This window comes from Canis lupus, chromosome X (assembly GCF_048164855.1).
Source record: "Canis lupus baileyi chromosome X, mCanLup2.hap1, whole genome shotgun sequence".
NCBI lineage: Eukaryota > Metazoa > Chordata > Mammalia > Carnivora > Canidae > Canis > Canis lupus.
The window spans coordinates 21,949,821-21,967,535 of record NC_132876.1 but is presented as its reverse complement, the minus strand read 5'-3'; the positions used below and the strand labels follow the sequence as shown (position 1 = coordinate 21,967,535).

General features: G+C 40.8%; 1 protein-coding gene across 17 annotated transcripts in view; it reads right to left on the bottom strand.

Annotated features, from left to right (window-relative positions):
- ENOX2 (ecto-NOX disulfide-thiol exchanger 2) overlaps nt 1-17,381 on the bottom strand; it is a 280,754-nt gene extending 263,373 nt beyond the window's left edge. For 5 of the 17 annotated variants that reach the window (XM_072816297.1, XM_072816302.1, XM_072816310.1 and 2 more), the window contains exons 1-2: nt 17,149-17,360; nt 15,752-15,811 (exon numbers count right to left, since the gene is read on the bottom strand). Coding sequence is in view for 2 of the 17 variants with exons in the window: in XM_072816294.1 (XP_072672395.1) it covers nt 41-62 (22 nt within the window). In the remaining 15 variants the exon portion in view is untranslated. Of the gene's footprint in view, nt 1-40; nt 182-15,749; nt 15,812-17,148 lie in introns of those variants that run through there. The other 12 variants (XM_072816298.1, XM_072816304.1, XM_072816309.1 and 9 more) reach the window with 6 other exon arrangements.
- Nucleotides 17,382-17,715: the final 334 nt, after the last annotated feature.

Sequence of the window (17,715 nt, the reverse complement as noted above, 5' to 3'; positions counted from 1 at the left end):
AACAAAAGGGAAATTTCAGATAAAATAAAACATACTATACCTGTATATTGTACCAGGAACATCGTGACACTCTTCAAGGAACTGTTTCACGTTGTATCCTACCGTGAGTTATTCTCCCCTTACCCTCTTCTTTCCACAAAAAGAAAAGCCAAAGAACCCCAAACCCCACTACACACTACCCCTAACCCACCCCCCCATTGGGGAAAAAAAACAGTTACAATTCAGCTTAGATCTGATGCTTCTGTTTAGCTCAGCTCCAGCCGAGCAACTGAGCTCTAACAACGGAGCATAGGGAGGTGGATTCTGATGCCAGTAGCACTTCCATCCACTTCACTTACACAAAAGCAGGCAGTGGAAAATCCAGGAGCCTTGAAGACAAGGGCTGGAACTGGCTTTTATGAATTGCTATTACTGCATGTGTCACCATCCATCTCCAATGACGGACACTTATAGGCTGAATTGGGAGTGGAGGGGGTGGGGAGGAGGAGGTTGGAGAGCAGGTGGAGAAGCAATTAGCAGTATGTTCATCGGAGAATTCGTTCGGGATTTCATACATCAGTGCCTAAAGAAACAGCATGCAGTTGACAAATCAGAACTTTACAATTTGCATGCCTTAGAAGAAATCTTAGCTCACAGCTCCAAACGAAATAATGTTTCCCCACTCTTATAGAGCATGAAAAGTCACCCCTCTGCTTTCTCTTTCCTCTAGCTACTCTTGTTCCTGAGAAATCAACATTCAAAATGAATATTTGCTAATTTCCTCCAAAGAATTATATTTAAAAGGCTGGAAGCAAAGGAAGTATGAAGAAATTAAATTATATCAAACATGACATTTCTTAACAAAAAGGCAAGAAGCTAATTATTTTAAGCCAACTTTTCATCCCTAGTCCCATTCCCCAGGTGCAGCTTTCACACCTATAATCACTAGATCACACAACTATTGTGCATATATTTAAAACTGGAAAACAATCTACATATACCAAAAAATAGTTCAGTTAAAGTCAAGATGAAAAGCTAAGAGCTATATATAAGACTCTTTCCATAGATGACCTTAAGAAGGCACTTTGCCTATTAATGCTTCAGTTTTACTCATATGCTAAACTGAAGCCCATTATTTAGACCAATTTGAAGATTAGTCATGAGTAAGGAACAAAAAGGAAACAGTCGCTTAGAAACGAAACAGGACATAATTGAAGGAATACTGGAGCTGGATATCAGGAAACCTGGATTCAGGCTCCAGATCCATAAATTTCTAGCTGTGTTACCTTAGACAAGTCACTTAATTTATCTGAGCTTAAGTTTCCTTGTTTACAAATTGGACACAGTAGTACCTATCCTGACTGCTTCAGAGGATTGCTATGAAGAGTTAATGAGATAACAGATGTGAAAATCCCTTTTTAAATTGTAAAAGGCTATAAAATTGTATGGAATTATTATTGTTATACTCTGAAACAAATCCTGCCTAAATGGCTGAAGTCAAGCACCTCCATCACATAAGAAAAATAAAAAGAAAGAGCCAATATAATTTTGTGAAAAGAATTCTCAATTCTTCCAATTTTAAAGTTGGAAGGAAGCACTGTTTGCTCTTAAAATGCCACAGAAGGGAAATTGTTTTAAAGGAAAAAATTTTAAATCTGATACATAATACATCAAAGTTTATTAAAGAAACTGAAGCCCTTTAATTCCTTCTTTCCTTTCTGGAAAGTCAGTTCATTTGTTTTCATATGGTCTAGTATTATGTCCCATTTAGAATGCAAGCTACAGGACATGAACATCAACTTCTATTAAATCTTTCTATTAATTTGGTATATCCTCACTGCCTAGTATGTGTGGAAGAATTCAGGTTGATTAGCTAAGTCTAAATCCACAAGGTAAAAATCCAAAGTCATGTTTTATGAGGCTCCAAACTGCCTTGATACTATATATACAGTGACCAGCTGGCTTAAGCTGGGACACAATTTTAGCACATGAAGTCCTGGGGTGGCCACACCTGGGGCACTAAATGATCCAGGCAATGTTTGGGGACCTTTGGTTCAGCCAAATCCCACATGTCCTGATTTCCATCTGTATGGTGGTTACCCAAGTGTGTGTCTGTCCACATGGGCCAAATCTGAAGCAGCCAAAAAAAGTGGGAGCTATAGCAGAAATATCAGATGTCAGCTCCCCTTGGCCCCTTCTAATGCCATCTGTGTCCTCAAACAAGTGCCGAGCCCACTATCTAAGAGAAGAAAGAAAACTTTCTCTAATTGTCCCTTTGAATGTCATTGCCAATACTGAAAATGCCAGTAAAATATGTATCCAAAATCTATGTTAAGTCAATGGGAAAAATGGATAAGATGGATCACAAAGAGTTTGGTGACTGGTAGCTAAGAGGGAGTAAATCATTAAAAGAGGGAAGGAGAGGACAGGGCTGGGAGGGGAGGAGAAAAGAAGGGGGGCAAAAGAGAGGAGGTAAGGAGAGCAAATGAATCTGAAATGAGAGATTTTTCTCTAAGCAGAAATATATCAGCTGGAATCACCCAAAACCTCACCTCCTAGAAAGTACTTGCCTTTTGAAGTATTGGGAATAGCCTTTTTACCACCACAGCTGCTATACTAGCCTTCCAAATGCTTAGGTAAATAGTCAACAGCTTGAAAAAGCACTGACAGCCCTTGCACCAGAACTCACTTTCATTTGGCATGTGGAAAGTCAGGCAGGTGGGATACAGTCCTCCAGAGTTCTCATCACTGCAACCCCCCACCCCCACCCCGCCATAGCCCTACCTTTGGCATAGCTGGCCACTAACAAAATTGTCAACCCAATTTCAGGTTTGGCAGAGGAGGCTTGCCTGCGATTCTTAAAACCACACTGGTAAGAAAGGAACAAAGATTGTATTTCAGAGTCACGCTGTTCTGCCTTTGGGCATTGCAACTGAACTCTTCCATACATTTAAGCTTGAAATTCATATTCCCCAAGTTCCTCAGTAGGGCCATTCAAAGTAAAGGGAAAAGCACAAGAAGATAATGTTTTGTTCACTTCTTTCCCACAGTCAAAAGATGAGGATCATATCAAGAACATGACTGACAGCATATGTCAAAAGGCAATGACAGAGGTGGTAGTTTCAACCCAGATTAGCAAGAATGGAAATGAAAGCATCAGAGCATCCTGATAAAAACAAACTCACAAACATATACACCAATAACCATTGCAATGTTTTCATTATCTTGATTTCAAGCTCCAGAATATAAACACTAATGGTTCCCTAATCCACTGGAGCTGCTTCTCAGCAGCCATCACCAAGCCTGACTGGCCTTTTCTTTTTTTTTTTTTTTTAATTTTATTTATTTATGATAGTCACATAGAGAGAGAGAGAGAGAGAGAGAGGCAGAGACATAGGCAGAGGGAGAAGCAGGCTCCATGCACCGGGAGCCTGACGTGGGATTCGATCCGGGGTCTCCAGGATCGCGCCCTGGGCCAAAGGCAGGCGCCAAACCGCTGCGCCACCCAGGGATCCCTGACTGGCCTTTTCAAATGAATTCCCATTGTTAACCACCTTAGATTCTGAGTATTTTTGTCAAAAACAAAAATCCCAGTGGAAGATTTCAAAGAACCAAAAACTTGAATCAAACTATGAACCTAAAATGGGAAGAAACAATGTTAATTTGCTAAATCCCAAACAAAACAGAAATGCTAACACTTTGAAAGAAACGACTTGAACCAGAAAAAAACACTTCATGTTTTCTGAATCAAACTTTTTTTTAAGATTTTATTTATTTATTCATGAGAGACACACACACACACAGAGGCAGAGACACAGGCAGAGGGAGAAGCAGGCTCCCTGCGGGGAGCCCGATGTGGGACTCATCCAGATCCCGGGATCGCGCCCTGAGCCGAAGGCAGATGCTCAACCACTGAGCCACCCAGGCATCCCCGAATCAATCAAACTTGTAACAAACCTGAGAGTCCAATCAGTTCAAAATCCTGTGAACAGCACACCAAGACTTGGTTTCACCTGCCTAAGAACCCACAAAGGAACCATAATTAACACTGGATAAGAAATTGGGAGGGCCGCCTGGGTGGCTCAACAGTTGAGCATCTGCCTTCGGCTCAGGGCATGATCCTGGAGTCTTGGGATTGAGTCCCACATTAGGCTTCTCACAGGGGGCCTGCTTCTCCCTCTGCCTATGTCTCTGCCTCTCTATGTGTCTCTCATGAATAAATAAAATATTAAAAAAAGAAATGGGGAGAACTAGGTTCTCCTGATTTTCCCACTGTTTGACCTTGGTCAAGTCACTTATACTCTTCCAATCTCGGCTTGCTTGCTTTGGAATGGCTGGGGCTGTGTTTAACAATACCTCAGGTCTAATAGTTTATACCTATTGTTGAATTTACTCTAGTAACAAAATAGAAAACAATGTCACAAGTTGGCCCTAATTTCCAGGAGGGAGGGAGGTGGACCAATCCAACTCTCCTCATGGTTTGTTTCTAGCTTATTTTGAAATATGCTCATAGACGAGTTAAGCAACTGTGCTTGCTTAGCCTTGGGAAGAGTCACCCTAATATTCCTCTTCATAATTTTTCTCTTCAAAAAACATTCTAGAGGCAGTTTGTTTTCTTCAAATGAAAGCTACAGGTCAGTGGTATGGCCCCAAAAGGGAAAAAGGAAAGAAAGAACGTGATCTAGAATATGCTGAGCACCTACTGCATGCCAGTCAAGGCATGATACTTCACATTATTTAAATTAGACCTCGCAACACAGCTATATGCTAAACATTATTATCTTCATTTTATAGGTAAGGAAACTGAGGCTTACTGATGTTAAGTGACTTACACTCACTCAACTGCTAAGTGATAAAATTGGGGTCTGAACTCAAGCAATCTGAATCTACTACTATACTAACATTCTAACGACTAAAGTCTGAATGACTGAATTCCTTCTGAATTCAGTGATTCAATTGGAGTTGCTTAGTGAATAAATCACGTGCTGAGTCAATACAGTGAAAATAAACTTACTTGCATGTAACTGGGTTGACAATTTTTAAAAAATTTCATCAGACAATGTGGTTAAGACCACTGAGGTCTGGAGTAAGACAAACCTCAGTTGCTTGAATTTGGGCTTATGGACAAGGTACTTAACCATGCTGAGTCTCAAGTTTTCTTATCTGACAAATGGGAAAAGAAGTTGTATCTATTTGATTGGGTTGTTAGGAAGCATTAATGATGTGATAGCAGCTAGCACAGTGCTTGGCACAAAATTGTTCAATAAATGCAAATTAGAGCTATCCTTGTACTCATAAGTAACAGCAAGAAAGGAAAAGTTATAAAGAAAAAGAAAACCAGGATTCATTGAATGCAAGTGCTCCTTGGCCTGTAGAACAGACTTAGCATGAAAGAAGTTTTCAGTGGCCCACCCATACCCTCGAAAACTATGCCACAGCCTACAGATTAGCATATTCATGAGGCCACATGAATATACTAATTGGAGGTGCCTAAGTAGTAGCAAGGAGACTTGTCATGCGGTCTGCTGAACAGCAATTGTCCCTCGTTTCCTGGAACCTATCCTTCTAAAGAGAGAGTTGAAAAGTAGCAGAAGTACTGCTGGAAGTACTAGGTGGGCTAAGGCCCTTTTCTTCCCCCCAATTCTTCAAATTCTAGCTTGTCTCTCACCCATTCACTTGTGGCCCACTTCTCATTTACTCCCCTCCTCCCTCAGTTTTTTCTAGTTTTTTTTTAAGATTTTATTTATTTATTCACAAGAGACAGAGAAAGAGGCAAAGACATAGGCAGAGGGAGAAGCAGGCTCCTGCCAAGGAGCCTGATGCAGGACTCAATCCCAGGACCCTGGGATCATGCTCCTAGCTGAAGGCAGACGCTCAACCACTGAACCACCCAAGCATCCCAGTTTTTTCTAGTTTTATTGTGATTCTTTACTTGGCTCTATCTCTGTCTCTGTTTATCAGCATCAAGTGGTATTTATGGAATGTGTGTCTGGCACTATACTAGGTAAAGTGGAGGGACATCCAAAAGTTAGTTGAAGTGACATGTGTTCTACGGCCAAATAGATCGAAGACACACAGGTAGACTGGAGTTTTGGCAATACAGTAAATGCAGATATAACAAGATGATATGGTTGATTTCAGAGCACAAAGTAGTTTGTTCATCCATACATACTAAAGAATTTAGAAAAATATACATGGGTGGATAGGTGATAAAGCAAATAGTATAAAGTGCTAATTATAGAATCTAAGTGATGGATATAGGAGTATTTACTGTGAAATTCTTTAACGGTTTCTGTATATTTAATTTTTTCCCACAAAAGTTTAAAGATAAAGAAGTGGGGTAAGAGGTATTGCTTTTTCAACTTCAAATGTTTCAGAACAAAATATTATCATATTTATATAAAGAAGCATAGGGGTGCTTGAGTGGCTTAGTTGAGTGAGGGGCCGACTCTTGATCTTGGCTCAGGTCATGATCTCAGGGTCCTGGGATTGAGCCGGGTGTTGGACTTCGTGCTCAGCAGGGAGTCTGCTTAAATTCTCTCTCTCTCCCTTTGCCCCTCTACCCTTCTCTCTCTCCAAATAAATAAATAAATCTTTTTTAAAAAAGTTTTTAAAAAGCATAAATCAAATAGGAAAAATGCTAAAAATTGCTGAATCTGAGTGAATGGCATGACAGTCCCATACGATCCATAAAAATCTTCTACATTTAAAGCAATGGCCACAATAGCCAAACTGTGGAAAGAGCCTCAGTGTCCATCGAAAGATGAATAGATAAAGAAGATGTGGTTTATGTATACAATGGAATATTACTCAGCCATTAGAAATGACAAATACCCACCATTTGCTTCAACGTGGATGGAACTGGAGGGTATTATGCTGAGTGAAGTGAGTCACTTGGAGAACGACAAACATTGTATGTTCTCATTCATTTGAGGAATATAAATAATAGTGAAAAGGAATGTAAGGGAAGGGAGAAGAAATGTGTGGGAAATATCAGAAAGGGAGACAGAACATAAAGACTCCTAACTTTGGGAAACGAACTAGGGGTGGTAGAACGGGAGGAGGGCGGGGGGTGGGGGTGAATGGGTAACGGGCACTGAGGGGGGCACTTGACGGGATGAGCACTGGGTGTTATTCTGTATGTTGGTAAATTGAACACCAATAAAAAATAAATTTATTAAAAATAAATAAATAAATAAATAAAATAATTTCAAAATAGAAGGTTAAAAGATAATTGGTTGAACGCTGACCCCTTTTACCTAGTGTCTCAGTTACCATTTTAGTAGAGAGGATACGGGGTTGGTAGTAGTAGAGAAATTGGAAAGAATGGGGGAGGGGTAATAATCAACCCGTAGATAAACCTTGGATGCCTTCTATATGCAAGACACTGTAGTAGGCACCATGGAGTATTCAAAGACAAAAAAAAACACAGTCCCCACCCTGAGAGGGTTCATAGTGTAGGTGGGGGAAGCCAAAGCAGTATCTTAAAGGGTAACTGGCTGGAGCAGAGAAATTCTGTAAGAGAAAATTCTGTAAGAGAGAATGAAGCTCAGAAAGGTAGGCTGGAGCCAGGCTGCAGAAAGTACCCAAGGCCACGCTAAGGAATTAGGACTTCATCCTAAGGATAATGGGAAGCCATTTACAGCATCTGAATTCGGGAAAGAACATGTCCTAAACCTTATGGGTTAGATAGTATAACCCGTTGGAGCACAGGTACCTCCAACATGTATTTATTTTATATTCATATACTTCTGGCCCTTCTATCTATTTCGATAACTGGATGTGGCCTTTAGGGCTTTTCAACATTCTGGATGCTGCCCATTTTTTAAACGGCCACTTTTTGTCATCTTTCCAGCCTCTTTCCCTCCCCCAGCCCCAAGGGGAGCTGCCCAGCACTCAGCTCAGCCCTGCTGACTCAGTAAGCAATAAATAAGCCTTATACAGTTTTTTAAACCAAGTTGCTAAGCTTTGAATCTCTGATTTCCTTCATGGTAATCAAGCCCCAATTACTACTGAGATCATTGATTTGAGTTGGAAAAATGAATATTCAGCTAAGCAAAATGTGAAGGAGTACAGGAAGGTATGTCCTGTGTAGACGGAAACAACTATTCACAGTGATTTTTGGATATTAAAAGAAAACCTAGTGGAGAGGACACCGGGCTGAATAGCAGCAAGTGATTAGGATCAGACCTCTCAAAGACTGCCAAACTAAAAGGTGGACTTTTTCTGTTTCTAGTTTTTGACCCCCATAAAGTCCATCCTGCAATCCAATCATGTTACTCCCACATTTAAAACTCTGTTCTGGCACATGTCTGCCTAGCTCCTTAACAAGTGGACTTCCTTAACCAACTGACCACAAGATACCTTTCCAGATTCGTATCTGGTCCCCCGCCCAACTCCCAGTGGTTCACACACAATATCTTAGCTTTTTCTAAACTATCCATTCAGACACATGCAATTGCTTTGCATGTGTTGGTGGTCCCTCTGCCTGGAATCCTTGCCCATTATCTTCTTCCACCTAGATTCTAGGCAATGCCCACTCATCCGTTGTGATTCAGCATAGTTAGACTCTGGTCTGTGTTACCCACCTCTAGCAGTTATGCCCTCCATCATGTTTCCAGGGCACCTTATATACCTCCTTCTCTGAAGTAATATACCTTTCCCACTGTAATGTAATTATTGGTTTGAGTGTCCATCTCCCCCTACTTAACTATGAGCTCCTTAGGGGCAGGCAGGGACTACTTCTAATTCATCACTATTCCTAGTGCTTACCATAAAGTCTGGTCCTGTATATGTGTTCAAATATCTATTGAATAAATGAGTTTGAATATCAAGTGCTCCTTGAATTCAAACTATGCATCTCTTGAAAGGTAAAAATTAGAATACTATGTGACCAAAGTAATCCTCGTGGAGTATGTTTGAGGACCTGACTGAAGGAGAGATGGTACGAGGACATATTATGGGGTCTTAATGTGGGACAGTTTCTACCCTAGGAATCTCTTACTGGCAGTTGTTGCTGGCTGAAAAGAAGAGCAGCTGGACGGACCAGAAGGGCCCTTACCGGGGATTTCCCCAATGTTACCTTTTACAGCTCAGCACTGAATGAAGAAAAGTTGCTTATATAACATTCCCCACACAGTGCTTTGATTCTTCTGAATTACAGACAAACTTTCATTTGTACTCTGCCTACAGATACATTTGGACCAGACTTGTTAACAGGTAGTCACTGAAAGTTCTCCAGTTCCTATTTCCACCTGTCATTATTACGCCAAGGAACAACATTTTGTGGGGAAGTGACCACTAAAAAACTGAGAGCCAAAAGGGAGGGCAGGGCAGTTAATAAAAATGACCTTTTTTAAAATTTTTATTTATTTATGATAGTCACAGAGAGAGAGAGAGACGCGCAGAGACACAGGCAGAGGGAGAAGCAGGCTCCATGCAGGGAGCCCGATGTGGGATTCGATCCCGGGTCTCCAGGATCGCGCCCTGGGCCAAAGGCAGGCGCCAAACCGCTGCACCACCCAGGGATCCCTAAAAACGACCTTTTATTTTTCTCCTAGATTGCCAATGTATTTCACACCAACTCCCATCCTGCATTGGTTTATACTGTGTATCAGTAAAGGCAAAAAAAAAGATAATGAAGACTTTAGCAAAACTTGATGCTTGTAGGCAAGAAAAAGGGGAAGCAACACTGAGGCCCAGAATATAAATCTTTAGATATATGATCCATTGCCACTTCTGAAAAGTAAACATTTCAGATGTTTTAAACAAATAGCAAAAGCAATTAGCCCCCTTCTGTAGACTCAATGGAGGTGTATGCTGAATTAAAAAAAAAACCCAAGTCTGTTTTGATCTTCAAAAATGTCAAACTGGTAAACGTTTCGCTTTTTTTTTTTTTTTTTTTTGTATATATAAATCTATGAGCCAAGCCTAGCTTGAGGAAGATTTAAGAGACATAAAATTTGTCTGAGGTGTCTGCCAAATCTCTGCAGCAGAGAGAAACCCTGGAAAAGCTGACATAGTCATAACTCTCACAACACTAGCAGGCTTGTGCAGCACTGGATGTAAACAGAGTCACCGTTCCTTCTCTCAAACTGTTTGTAAACAGAAAAATAGATCATTTTCTTATCAGCTATCTGGTAGTTCATGTTTGCCTATATATCCCATAGAGGAAAGACAAAGAAAAAAAGTCCCCACTGGCACATAGCCTAACTTTCAGCTGGGTAGATTTTCATTTATATGATGGGCCTGCTTGTTAAAATCTTCTCTGTCATTTGCTCTCACACACTCATTCTTGTGTGTGCACTAGATCAATCTCTGTCTCTGCCTCTCTGCCTGGAAGGCATTAAGAGGGTATTTATAAGTATCTAGTGCAATGTCTAACAGAGTGCTTTGCACATAATAAGCCCACAATAATTCATCAAATGAATTGAAACTCTATCTGAAATTTCTGTATTCGACTTATTTGATCATGGAACAAGAGAATTATAGATTCTTTTTCTTGGAGTATTTAAAAGTGACAATTCCTTACAAAGTAATATCATTTTATTCAGACAATTCATGCTTAGGACTTCTGTCCTTTAAAAGCATCCATTTTTACACAATGGGAATTATTTGTAAGGCAAATGAAGGAAAGACCACGCTGCAGGATCCTGAATGACAATATGAACACTGATACATTTTGTAAAGAAAATCAGATATCTCATATTCACCTGATTGTATGTCGTTATGGTAATCTACTACATATGTCTAAGATCACTTAACAATGCAGGAATATAGTGCATGCATGGGCTGCATTCTGTAAATAGGATTAACAGTTGAATTCAACCAAGGTCTTCCCTGGGGAGAGATTGCTGGAAAATACATCTACATGACATTTAAAAAAATAAATTAACCAATGACATTGGCTCCCACGAGACACATTGTTTCTTGTACATTCAATTCTATCACAGTTTTCTGTAGCTCTCTGCTGACATCCCCATCCCCAAAGACATAGAATTTCAAAACAGAAAGAAAAACAGAGCAATTGGAGCTCTTCTGTCTCTCCTGCATGAACTGTTATGTACACAAAGGAAAAGATTTCTGTATATTAGCACAATATGAACTGTGACATGGTGAGATCATGTCAGTCTGGACTGTTCTCATTATGCTGTGGTCACATATAAGTTGCCCAAGGGAATGAACAAAGTCTGTGTGCATACTGACCAAGATTGGCAGGGGCTGCAGGAAAATGAAGAAAAGAGCTGTGTTATAGCAGGAGGTTTAAATTGTTTCCTTTAAAAATGTTCTTTATGATGATTTTTCTCCCCACCTTTATGTATTTAAATTAATTTTCCTCTTCTGTAACGTAGGGATAACTATTGGATGTAGTGAATATTTTTATAGAGGATGAAATGAAATCATGGCATACAATAATTATATTAATATATTATATAATTAATTAATATTAATATATTAAATAATTATGTTAACCCATAGAGTCCACATCAACATTTGGCTAGCATTAACTGAACATCTATTATATGCCAGGCTCTGGCCTAAGACACCAAGAAAAAGTAAATCATAGGAAGAAAATGTGACATTGGGGAGAAAAGCAGGGAGATGATTTTTAAAAGTTTCATAAACCAGTCTAAGAAGTTTAGATTCTGTCTTGAGGACAATGGACAGCCTTTGAACTATTTTATATAGAGCTGGATGGCTTCAGATTTGCAATTTAGAAAAATCATTCTCAGCACTGTTAGAGAATGGATCGGAAGGGAAGCAGGTTAGACACAGTAGTAAACTAGGCTAGAAGTTGTGTGTGTGTGTGTGTGTGTGTGTGTGTGTGTGTTTTGCAGGGTGTTTGGGGGTGGCACTGTGCCCCAAACTAAGGCAATGATAATAGGGGTAGACATGGGAAAAACACTTTTAATAACTTTTAAAAAGTAACAAATATACTATTATAGATGATTAGAAAATAAAAATATGCAAAAGGTTAAAAATAGAACTCATGTTACCTTACCATTTACAGCAAACCACTGTTGAATTTTTGTGTATTTAATGATAATTTCCAATGTATGTATGCATAAGGGTGTGTGTATGATCACATGCATGTGTATGCATGTGTATTTAAACTGGTATTTGTTGGTTTCATGACCTGAATTTTTTCTTAATATATCATAAACAATGTTCGACATCATTAAATATTTTTTAGTAACATCAACTTACATGGCTACTTAGTATAGTAATCTAGTTTATAGATACACCATAATTGATTAAATCTAAATCTCTAGTATTGGGGACATTTAAAATGCTGTTTTTCTTTTTTCCCCCTGGGATAGACATCTTGAGAGCTAAAATTTTGGAAATATCACATTTACTTCCTCAGCCTAGAGCCCTAGAAGTAGAAGTGATACACTGAAAGCTATAAACTTTAAGATTTTTGATATACTGATAATTTCTCTCCAGAAGGGCTATATCAAATTACAGTCCCACTAGCAGCATCTATGACTGGGAGACCCATTTGAGAGTTCAAGGAGGGAGTCAACTGGATTTGGTAGGTGGAGAGGAGGGATGGATCCTTGGCAGGGTATCAGGAGCAATGTGAACTCTGTCAAGAGGAGCAAAGCAATGGGCAGGCCTAAGGGACAGGTGGCTGGATGGATAACTGGTGAGAAAGAAAAAGGTAAGGTGACCACAGAAGAGTGGAGGAAAATGAAAAAGAAGGAAACCTCTAGTGAAAGGCATTCGGGTCGCTTTAATTTACTGCTTTATTCAGCAAAAGCAGCTAATGTAGCAAACAGCTAATCCTTTTTTTTTTTTACAGCTAATCTTTTTGTAACATTTGGCACTATGGTACCAGAGTTCTAAGTTATAGTCATATGAATATGTTTATCCATTTGTTTATCCAATAACCATTTATTAGTATTTGGTATCTACCATATGCCAAGTGCTGTTCTGGATGCTATGGTTGTGGAGATAAGTAACACCTGGCCCCTGCCCTCAAGGAGCTCACAGTCTAGGGCAGAGACAGATGCATCCACAGACAGACACACTATCGCATGGTACAGCCTAGGACAGAGGTAAGTGCAGGGTTCTACTGAAGCCAGGAGCCTAACATTGTTTCATGTATGCCTGCATGTTTGTGTTTGTGTGTGGTGGGGGCGGGGGTGGGGAGAGTTGCAGGAAAGGCTTCAAAGAGGTGTTGATATTTGAGCTGAGTCTTGAAGGAGGAGTTCCTCAGATGACTAAGGGTCACAGATCATACTCATATTCCTGACCAGTGCCTTGAATATTTGTGCCACTGCTGTCAAGGACACTCAGTAAGGCAGTGAAGATGCCCATGTGTAATCCAAACCCATTCGTGAAAACAGCTGCCACTGTTACCTTAATGCATGTATGTCCATGGCCTGATTTGGGCAGCAATACGCACTTCTGAGAATATAAAGGATAACAGGCAAGTGACATACAGACTTTTAAGTCATAATTCTGATGATGTTGATAGAATAATAGTCATATCTACTAAGTCCTACTAATTCTACCTACTAAATGTTTCTTATATTTGTTCCCTCCTCTCATATGCAGCTCCCTTGAGTCCTCTTCATCTCTAGCTTCCCAACTCGTCATGCCCCCTCCTCCAGTGCATCCCAAAATAAAAACCTAATCATGGTACTCCTCTTCTAAAATATTTTATTTTTTTATTGCCTACAATCAGTATTTCCCAAATTTCAGTCATTTGAGTATTATCATATTCATACACCACATATACTATTATTTACTTAATATTTATCTTTAAAACATAAAACTTGTTCACTTTATATTTTTACTAAGCCATTTCCTGCATAACCTTAGATAGTTCATGGGACATAGTTCAATTTTATCCTTTATGAGACACATTAGAATATATAATTACTAAAACTTAAAATGTTTGTGGGAGTACAACATAACCACCACTGGCAGACACCCTACAGTTTGAATAACAATGGTAGCACATCCAAATTTCTTTCTTTTTAAAAAATCTTTATTATTATAATTTTTTAAGTAGGCTCCGCACCTAGCATGGAGCCTAAGGCAGGGGTTGAACTCACGACCCTGAGATCAAGACCTGAGCTAAGATCAAGACTTGGACCCTGGGATCCCTGGGTGGCGCAGCGGTTTGGCGCCTGCCTTTGGCCCAGGGCGCGATCCTGGAGACCCGGGATCGAATCCCACATCAGGCTCCCGGTGCATGGAGCCTGCTTCTCCCTCTGCCTGTGTCTCTGCCTCTCTCTCTCTCTCTGTGACTATCATAAATAAATAAAAACTTAAAAAAAAATTAAAAAAAAAAAAAAGACTTGGACCCTTATCCAACTGAGCCACCCAGGCACCCTGAGGACATCCAAATTTCTTAACACTGCATTCAAGGTACTTTACAAATAAGCCCCAGCATATTTTTCCAGACTCTTCTACCATTACAAACTTTCCTTTCCCCCAATCTGTACCCTAGCCATGCTGAATTCCTAAATATTAAATGGACATGCTTTGCTCTTCTATAGCCACATGTCTTTCACAGACTGCTCTTTCTAATCTGTAATGCCTCCCCTATACTGTTTTCTGCCTGGCAAACTCATTATCCTTCAAGACCTGTCACCTCCTTACAGAATCCTTCTACCTGATTCTTCCTTACAGCTAGACACTACTTTCTTTTTCCTTCCAATAGCACTCTGTACCTGTCTATGTTATACTATACATTATTTCACAATTGTGGGCATATTATCTCCCCAGCAAGAATCAGAGATAGCTAATATCTCATACTCTGTTGCATCCTGAACAGTCCACATAAGCAAAGGTCTTAAAGGAGACCTAATGACCTAGGAGGTCACTTAATACAAAAGCTACAATAAAATAAAAACTAAAGTACCATCCAAGTCCAAATAGCTTACATGTAAGACATGTTTTTTTTTTCTTAAAAAAAGAATCATCTGGGGATCCCTGGGTGGCTCAGTGGCTGAGTGTCTGCCTTTGGCTCAGGGCATGATCCTGGAGTCCCGGGATCAAGTCCGACATCAGGCTTTCTGCATGGAGCCTGCTTCTCCTCCCTCTGCCTCTGTCTCTGCCTCTCTCTGTGTGTTTCTCATGAATAAATAAATAAAATCTTTAAAAAAGAGAATCATCTGATTCAGAAATAGCCATACTGACTATATGTTTTGGCAGACATAATTAGCTGTGGCTGCAATAAAAGTTAAGCAAATTCAGTTTTGGTAGCTACTTTACAGCATACACATAACTGACACAGAAACTAAAAGTAAACCATTTGGGTTTCTGCCAGGATGATCAACTATACTTCACAATAATGTTTCCTTACCCCAAATGGAAAGTGAAGAACAAAAGTGAACAGTGAGACTAGCAAACCATGGTGGAGAGCGTGGGCTTTCAAGCCAGAAATCTATAGATCCAAACCCCAACTCAACTCCTTACAATCTATGTGACTTTGGGCAAGTTGTTTAAGTGTTCTGCCTTTTAGCTTTCTCTTCTAGAAAACTGGGGAAAATAGTACCTACTTCGTAAGACTCTTAAAGCAACAAAGTGCTTATGATAGTGCCTGGAACATTAAATGGGCTCAATAAATAGTCATTATTGTTGTCCAATGAAATGACTACAATTCAGATATGATGCATAAGGACAGCAAATGAATTTCTTAATAAATTTATGGCACCAGGCTTTAAAATGACAACTATAGAGTGTAGCTAAGAAAAGCCACTAACAAAACAGTCTATAAGACAAAGTTCTTAATGGGTTTAAATTAAACTCACACCTGGAACATACCACCACACTTCTTTGTGTTCTCCAACAAATGATCTCAAATCAGGTTCCCCTAGGATAAAAAAACAAAAAATCACCCAATCTTAAATTTTTGGTCTTTAGTTTTATTTGATACAGAATAATATCCAAACTATTTGGATGCTTTAAAGTATCCTGTAATTATGACCCCAAGCTTTTCAACACTATTTCTTTCCCAATCTCTCCTTGATGACACCTTTTATTCCAGTCAGGCAAACCCACCCTTCACAAAAGTGCTCCCTCCTCTATCTACCTTTCTCAGATACCAATCCCAGTACCAGGAGGCATTTTCTCCCTTCTTTTTGCCCATTTCAAATCTTCTTTACTCCTTTGGCGCCAAAATTAAAATTCACCTTCTCCACAATGCCTACCAGGATTGGTCTGGAAGACAGACGACAATGTCAAGCCTACAGCACTTCCAGGGTTAGCCTCGCTTGACCTTCCATAGGTCAACCCCCAACCCCATCAGTATTACAAACTTTTCACACGCTTTTGTGATAATAATTAATACAGTCTGGTTCGCACAGTCTACTTTATTCCACAGTCGGTGTGCCCCCTAAATCTTTGTCAACATTAGTGCTGTATCAGTCCATGTTGGAAACCCCAAAAGCACTCGGTTTTTAAAAGAGGTCTAACTTGCCTTTGACTCTCACCAGAACACTGCACTGAACCTTAATTACATTTTCTCAAAAACGAGATTTCTTCTATGTACTGCTCCTCACCCCGTCTGGAAACTGAGGAGAAACCTTTCCACTCCAAAAATCTGATCAGGGAAGAAGAGAGTGGCTGGAAGGGCCAATAAAGAGACGGCGACGATCTTTCTCTCACCAGCAATGTAGCAAAGAGTGAAAATCTGACAAAAAGTCACGCCCCCAGAGGAAATTGGGGAGTGTGGGAATTGGGCACAATTTCCCAAATTGGGAAATTTGGGCACCTACCGGGTAAGTGCCCAAAATCTGAACTGTAAATTGAGGGGAAGAGAGGAAAGAGGTCACCCAACTCTTCCAAGTAGTAAGGAGTGTCCAGATGTCGCCCAGGGAAGACCCCGGTCGAGAACCCTAACTTCAGACATCTGAGGTGGCACAGGGCTGGAGTGGGGATAGACGTTGGCATTGTGAGGAGAAAAGGAGGGCTGGCGACGTGGAGAAAAAGAAGAGAGGGAGCACTCCCGAGGCTCTAAACCCGAGGAAACTGTCGCGGAGAGCTCAGAAGCCCACCCCCGACTCCCAGTCCCGACACCCCCTCCGCGACAGAGGCGGAGATGGGCGGAGTTAAGCGCTGAAGACAGCGGCCCGGAAGCACCCTCCTCCCTAGGCCCCGTCGGTCCCACAGTCCCCAGCCATAGCCACTCGGGCTTTCTGTCTCTCTGACCTCCAGCTCCCCGGCTACCGAAGGACTACTCATACAGCCACGGAAAATCGGGCCGGCGTGACAGCTTCTGAGAGCATAGCGCCCTCGTGGCGCCCCACGCCACGCAACTGTCTTCTGAACTCGCCGCCTTGCGGTAGCTCGCTTAGGCCCGGCACTCCGGCCCAGGGCTGGACTCTCACTCACATCGCGGCTGCTTCAGCGTCTCCTATTGGTTACTGGTCACCAGGGAAGCCGGGGGGGGGGGGGCATCTCTTGTCCTCATGGGAAATGTAGTTTGAGGTTGCTGGAGGCTGTTCTTCCTGGGGCGGGAGGGTAATCCAATATTGGCATTGGTGGAAAGACTCAAGTGAAGACAGAGGATTGTGGGAGATGGAGTCGAGGCGCTTCTTTCTGTATACCCACAATTCCTCCCGCCAGTCCGATCATCCCGAGTTCAGATGGAGAAGGGTATTCTGGGTGTTGTAGTTTGGAGTGTAGTGTCCTACAGAGTCTTTTCTTCTTGGGATATGGATGGGGTTGTGCTTATTAGGGGTAGATGAAGGTTATGGATCTATTTTACTGTTAGTT